The 7,263-nt window shown below is 48.4% G+C and overlaps 2 protein-coding genes across 2 annotated transcripts; one reads left to right on the top strand and one right to left on the bottom strand.

The window, feature by feature from the left end:
• Positions 1-757: 757 nt before the first annotated feature.
• On the bottom strand, positions 758-2,965 carry LOC119562268 (protein-associating with the carboxyl-terminal domain of ezrin). Its single transcript, XM_037875442.1, is given in 3 exon segments — positions 758-1,330; positions 1,333-2,679; positions 2,732-2,965. Coding segments are annotated over 3 exon segments (2,058 nt in total). The 5' UTR covers positions 2,942-2,965; the 3' UTR covers positions 758-829.
• A 1,860-nt stretch (positions 2,966-4,825) lies between these two features.
• Positions 4,826-6,743, top strand: LOC119562261 (serine/arginine repetitive matrix protein 1-like). Its single transcript, XM_037875437.1, has 2 exons — positions 4,826-4,949; positions 6,106-6,743. The coding sequence occupies exons 1-2, from the start codon at positions 4,826-4,828 to the stop codon at positions 6,741-6,743; spliced, it is 762 nt and encodes a 253-aa protein (XP_037731365.1).
• The last annotated feature ends 520 nt before the right edge of the window (positions 6,744-7,263 follow it).

The following is a 7,263-nucleotide window of genomic DNA, read 5'->3' on the forward strand; positions in this document are numbered from 1 at the left end:
GGGAATCCCACTTCTAATGTCGGAGATAGGGGTCTCTTCGCCGCTTATTTATTCTATACTACCTTTAATTTCAATCTCCTTAGTGCAGATTATAGAACATTCATATCAATGCCATTAGATTTCAAACTCAAGCGATACTGTCAGGTGTACATATAAATCAATTGACAATGCTATAAATCAATATAAAGCAATGAACTATGCGTTTAAATTTTTAAAGTCATTGGAACCGGCTGGTATGCCACCGCAATGTGTGAGTCTAAAATTTGGTTCTTTGATTTTATTATTGCGAGATAATTAACCGCCAAAAAGGGTGTAATAGCACCAGATTGGATAAGTTTGTTTAATACCGCTTATCGCTATGATTCCAAGTGATATGCCACTTGAGTTCGACCGACTACAATATCCTGTGCGTTTATCATTTGCGATGTCCATAAACAAGGCGCTAGGGCAAAAACTACACTTTGGTGGGAATTTGGATGAACCACGATTCTTTCATAGCTAACTTTATGTTGCCTGTTATAAAGTCGGTCAGCCTTTGTTTGTTTATGCTCCAAATGAAATAATTACTCTAAGAGTAACGCGTATTAAAAAGGAATGCGTTTAAGATATAGTTTGAATAAAGGTTCTCGCAAAGTACTTTTATACAATTAATTTTTCAGTTGACAAAGGGAACAAAGGGAAGATTTTGTGAGGTTTGGAAACTGCAAAATGTCAAGAAGTGATAACTGAAATAGTGCCGATAATAAGTGAACATAAATATACTTTACATTACTTTATTAAATAATTAACATTTTAATTACAACAAAGTAAAATATATTATGATTCCGACTTAGGACGTAACCGTTTCATTCGTCGCTCCCCATACTACGACGTCCCCGTCCTGTTCGTTATGACCCCAACCATTTTCCGCATCCACATCATTGCGGTTGGCAGTTAATGCAGCAGCAGCGAAACGGCTGTTTATACGTTCATTTGTCTCACAGCTACGAGTTTTTATTTCAATCACTGGTTCCATGTCTTTGAAGAAGTCAAACTCGGCTAACTCTGTCCCCTGGGTCACTGACTGTACTTGTATGTCCAGCGCACTCAGATCGTCTATAATCTTACGATCTGATTGCAACAGTGCTTTGCTGGCTCCAAGGGATACATCTAATATGGCTGTGCTATGCGAGGATAATACGGCTTGAGAATTTCGAATTGATGCACTGCTCTCTGTTACCAAATCGGTTAGAGTCTGCTCTTTCCGTCCGGTCTGTGTAACATGTAAGCGCTGCAGCACGTCTGTAGTATCCCAATGAGACCAAATCCCTTCCTCATCTAAGTTTACTAATATTTTTTTTTTCCTGCAACAGTTACATTTGAGTCAGTCTCGGGGTCGCTATTTTGACATACACTCAAGGATTTTTCATTTAAGTTTAAGCCAATCTTCCTGTCTTCACCTCCGTCTGGGCTATTGCGAAGCGACAAGGGGACATTATTTTCTGTTGGCAACGGACTCGAAGAAACCATGAAGTCGTCTCCAACGTCAAAAGCTCTAGTGTCCATAAGGGGGCTTATGGACCGAGGTTCTGGCATAGTATTCGGGCTACGTGTGGAGACGGCTGCGAGCGGACGGCCGTCAGAAAAGCATCGGCTACGCTCTCCGCCCAAAACATTGCTAGCTCCTAATATGGAAACCAAATCTGCCATGCACCTTAGCGTCTTAGCAACTAAAATGTCGTTCGTGTCGCTCATTCCCATTTGTAAATGTGGAAGAATCTCACTCTGTAGTTGCTCGATACCTAAAAGGCAAACGAAGTCCATAAAATAATCCAAGAGTATCAAACGGATCTGCGCATCGCGCAAACGGAACATCTTTAGTATGTGAGGCATTAAATATTGAACGTATGTACGCGGAGAAAACAATGACACCGTCGTATTAACCGTAGACTTTGTACGGAGTATATGGGGAGTCACGAATTCCTGTGCAGCAGGATCGAGAAGTACCATTCTAGAAAGCAGGTCACACGCCAGCTGCGAAGCCACAACTTCTTCGTCGAAGTATTGGAGGCGTTTAATCAAACTTCCAAAAAATGCGTGCCGCTCCTGCACCGACTTAAGCGGTAACTCAAATAAAAAGGAATGTATGAGCACGAATTCGTGATTGAAATATGGATGTAGAAGGACGGCCGAAAATGTGGGTCTTAACTTAGTATTTTGGTGTTTCAGGTGTGCGCCACAGTACTCACGGAACTCGTGAGCATGGGGAGTGCTATTACCGTCGCCACTATTAGTTCCACTCCTTTCAAGAACTTTCTCACACAGCATGGCGAAGGCAAACTGTTCACAGTTTTCTTCGCTGATGTTTGCATCTATAAGGGAATGGGCCAAGTCTATCAGCGGTTTGTCGACCTCTGTGGCCCTCCAAACATACTCGAAGCCAGCCAGGCGCCAGCTGCCCCTGTCCGTCACATAAATGGAATGCGTGTTTATGTTTAAGTGCCTGGCCAAAGCCTTCTCAATTAAAAATATTAGGCTGCACAGTATTGTTCGCAATCCAAGGCAGATTTCAAGGTCGGTCAGATGGGTCAGAACCTCATTTAGGGGCCGGACCCTCTCCGTGGCAAGATGCTTTTGCCCGGACTGGTCCCAAGTAGCTACATATTTTAATATGTACGGGTGGCGGTAGACCATTAGGTTCTAGGTGAAAACATTTAATGAGCTATGGTCTTCTTGTTTACTAAAAATATACTTTAATTGCCCTTTCCATTGGACCCATTCCGCCGGCCCACACATGCCTCTTGACGAACACTTCGCCTTGGAATATCGAGAGAAGTTTTCTGCAGTCTTCATCATTGCATGCTGCCGGTGATTCTGCGTTATACAGCTTCCAATACTCATTGGCTTCTACGGCGTTTTTTTCAAGGATTAAGCCTTTCAATTTGCTTCCCTCGCTTCCCATTGTTACCGTTGGTGTTATACTACATCCCAGTGTGACCAGGGCATTATTGGAAAATTATGCCAAATTAGCGTCAGTAATATAATATCATTATAGCCTCTGCACACAGACGCCTAAGATCGCTGTTGCAATTTGACGCGAAATCGAAATCGCTGAACGAAAAGCTGATCGGAAGGGCAAATTGAGTTTATCCGAAAGAAAAAAGTAAGACAACGCAAAACTAATTAAAATTGTAACGCTAGCGTGTGGAATGCCTTTAGCGCCACGTGACGAGGTTTTCATTCAGGCAAGCGTAGAGAAGGCACACAAGAATTTCCGCAAGTCGGAAACGTTCGGACCCTGTCAAGTATTTATAATAGCGTCTACCCACAGAGATCCATCCACCATCTACCATCTGTTGAACGGATGGTCCGTAAGGTTTTTCCGTTCCCCATCCAAATTTGACGGACTCTTTTATACGATAGTTAGGCAATGTTTTTTCGGGGCAACTCTAAGTTCTTCTTCTTGACAGTGGAAAATGAAACATTCACTACAAAACGTAAACAATAATGACAGGGAACAATCGAATGGAAGGCGCAGAAGAAACACAATTGGTTAGATTTGCCAAATCAGCTATTATCGGATGGTAGATGGTGGATGTGCTCTGTGGGAACTGGAGATTTACATTAGAAAATGGGAGGCGCTGAAGCAACAGGTTTGGTTTGATAAGCCACAGGTCTTCTGATCAGCTGTTATCGGATGGCAGATGGTGGTTGAGCCCTGTGGGAATGTCAAGAATACCAACCGTTTCGAACGGACGAACTCTATGGAAGAGGGGTACTAGACCTTCCTAGCATACGGATTTTAAGCCTCCCTTCAGTTCTGCATTAGGGACGCGGTGACATGGCTCAAGGCAAAAAGCTTTTTTGTTTTTTTTTTGTGGCTAAAACGTTGTGCCGCTGTTGACGTCAGCAGAGCAGTCGGCGCAGCGTAGAAGACTGCCTACGAAAACGATCGTGCAACAAAGAGAAGCAGATATTCGGAAGTTCCCTCTCTTTCTATGTCTTATAATCCGCCTGCACTCGGCGCTCTCAGAGACAAATTTCGGACGGTCAGTTATTTTTTTTGCGTCTCTCCGTTATGCTCGGCTAGCGACTAATATTTCGGCGGAAAAATTTTCGTGGCGCAGCGACATGTGAATGCCCTAATATCTTAGGAGCATTATTGTATATCGAAAAAAAAAACTAATAGTGTTTTATAAAAGTAAATTATTTGATTTGATTTGATTATTTGATAATTTGGATTTACTTATAATGTTATGTTTACTTATTATACATTTTTATTACAATATATTTTTATAGTGTAATTATAGAAAATTATTCCGTTAAAATTGATTTCAATATTTAAAACATTAGTAGTATTAGTATTAACATATTTAAAAAATTCGTATTGTATTTTTTACTTAAGAAGTACAAATTATATAGTCGTATATATTTCGCCTTAGAAAGGGTATATGTACAGTGGCACGCGCCAACAGCGAAGAGAAAACAAAAGAAATCAAGTAAAGGGGTTGTGAGGATGCGTGAAACACACCCTCCACATTTCGCCACTTCTATTCTTTCCGCCACGAAGGCATACAATTGGAGATTACGCCACGAAGGCCATTTATTTATAAGTTATAATATATAATATAATTATAATATAAGTCGTTACGCCACGAAGGCAATTTATTTAAGTTCAAACTAGAAGCTAAGCTTATCCGATTTAAATATTGCGCGCACCAGGGCTGGAAAACCACCCAGTGTTGGTCAACCGAGGGCCAACAGCTGATAGTGCCGATAGCGATAGGCGGGAGGTTCGATAAGAAACTGTGTTGGGAAACGAAGAAACCCGGCAGGCCGGGCTTACATGCGGCCGCAAGGGCGGAAGCTCGCGCTCATTCTCGAATGGCAGCCAAGGCGATCAGACCTAGGAGCGGACTTCAACCCGGAGTGGTACAGCGGGACGAGCGTCGGCACGCCGGATCCAAGGAGTAAGTGGGACAGACAATAGCGATCAGACTGAGTGCGAGTAGGGGTAGTAGTAGTAGTACTAGCGAATAATAAAGACAAGAGAGAATGAAGAAGTATGTGTCCGTGTGAATTTGTGTATTTTTCGGGAACCCACGTGCAGTGATTTGTGCCGGTCGGGAATCGTGTTGCGCCAGAGCTGCTTACTCAGTGCAAACGACCACCCGATCGCCCACAAGGAGCATAGGAAAGGATCGCCTCTGGCCACCCTCTTCTGGGAACCCCGCCCCAATTACGGTTTAGGTAGGCGCGAGCCACGTGCAGTGATTTGTGCCGGTCGGGAATCGTGTTGCGCCAGAGCTGCTTACTCAGTGCAAACGACCCCCCGATCGCCCACAAGGAGCACAGGAAAGGATCGCCTCTGGACACCCTCTCCTGGGAATTCCGCCCCAAATACGGTTTAGGTAGTCGCGAGCCACGTGCAGTGATCTGTGCCGGTCGGGAATCGTGTTGCACCAGAGAAGCTTACTCAGTGCAAACGACCACTCGATCGACCACAGGGAGCACAGGAAAGGATCGCCTCCGGCCATCCTCCCCTCGGATCCCTACCCCCTACCCCAGTAGCTTGTGAGTCGCACATCCAGGGGGGAACGGCCACGCCGTCCAGTTTTGTTGGTATTTTCTCAGGGATCGGCTACGCCACTCGTTTCGTTAGTATTTTCGCCGGGAGCAGCCCCGCCCTCCACTATACCTTTCGGGTGCCGTGTTGCGCTACTCGGTGCAACGCGGATACTCTGGCCTCCTTTCCCCACAAATCCCCGCGGCAACTCCCCGTCCAGTTTCGTCCCAATACTTTTCTACAAATTTAACTGTAGAGAACCCTGGCCGGACTGAGTTTTATCCCAGCCCATGAAAAAGGTCCTTACAGTTTGGCGCCCGAACAGGGACGGATAAGGACGACTAGATATCCTTCAGGAGAGTTGGGCTTTTACCACCAACCGCATGGCCTAAAGACCCATGTCCAGTAGACGAGATTTAGAGAAAGATAGGAGACCGCAGGAATAGTTAGAGTAGGGGATCCCGTAACGCTGCGCCCGCCAACGCCAACCCACTCCCGGAGCGCCACATAGCCACGTGGCCTCCCACGAAGCCGTCAAGCGCATACCGTGCCCCGAGCAGCGCCCACAGAGCGGCCCAGCAGCGCCCAACAAGCGCCCAGTGAGCGGCGTCAGTGCACCACCAGCGGCACCCACCCAGCGCTCCCACCAGGAGCACGCACAGCGCGGCCACCGCGCCCTCAGCAGCGTCACCCGCGCCGCCAGCCGCGTTATCAGCAGCGCAGACCCAGCAGCGTCCCGCGCCGTGCAGTGCCACCCACGTGGCCATCAGGTGCCCACAGAGCACCACCAGCAGCGCCAACAACAGCGCCGGACACGTGGTCACCAGCCACACAACGAGCGTCACCAGGAGCACGCAACGAGCGGCCCCGCGCCCTCAGCAGCGTTCAGCGCCCATCGGGCGGCGTCTTTTGCACCATCAGCAGCACCCACCGAGCGCCACCAGCAGCGCCCACAGCAGCGCCCATAGCAGCGCCCATCAGCAGCGCCCAGCCGCGCCCTCAGCAGCGCCAACCGCGCCGGATACGTGGTCACCCGCCACGCTACGAGCGCCACCAGGAGCGCCCAACGATCAGCACCGCCGCTCACCAGCCGCACTCACCGAGCGCCAACGGGAGCGCCAGCCGCAACCACATCGGTCAGCCAGTGCCGCACGGCAGCAGCACCTGCCGTGCGCCCAGCGCCCAGTCACGCCACTAGGAGCGCTCACCGAGTGATCCCCAGCAGAGCCATCGGCAGCGCCACCGCGCGTATGCCCAGTGTCTCGGGAAAGAAAACGTCAGAGGACGCAGAATCAAAGCCAGATCCGACAGCTGCCGGACTGGAAGAGGACAGGTTTTTTACCGCATCCGGGGGTGATTCCACGACCGCAAACATGGGGGTCAGGTGGATCGCCTACCGCCGGAAGGACGAGCTGCAGGCTCTGCTAAAAGAGTTTGGACTTGACCCGAACGGCCAAGTAGACGAACTACGACCACGATTGGCATCATTTATCGGCGGAGGAGACCACAGCCCGGCTCTACGAGAGCGCTTTGCCGCACTGGAGGCAATATACCCGGAGGCACCCACCCAGAGGACGTCCACCAGTCGGGCCACCTCACCGATGCCCGGAATTGAGGATCACACGCTTCCCGTGCCCTGCTTAGGGAACCTACGGAAAAGCCCTGGACGGGAGATACCGGCCGCCAACCCAGCCGCCCATCTTCCGCACAGCCCTATA

This window comes from Drosophila subpulchrella, unplaced genomic scaffold, assembly GCF_014743375.2.
Source record: "Drosophila subpulchrella strain 33 F10 #4 breed RU33 unplaced genomic scaffold, RU_Dsub_v1.1 Primary Assembly Seq41, whole genome shotgun sequence".
Taxonomy (NCBI): Eukaryota; Metazoa; Arthropoda; class Insecta; order Diptera; family Drosophilidae; genus Drosophila; species Drosophila subpulchrella.

What these genes read in the sequence shown, in the direction of transcription:
- LOC119562261 (XM_037875437.1), top strand. Translation starts at nt 4,826, where the DNA reads ATGCGGCCGCAAGGGCGGAAGCTCGCGCTCATTCTCGAATGGCAGCCA. An exon ending in CGGCACGCCGGATCCAAGGA is followed by an intron (nt 4,950 to 6,105) that starts GTAAGTGGGACA and finishes TGCCCCGAGCAG; the next exon opens with CGCCCACAGAGCGGCCCAGC.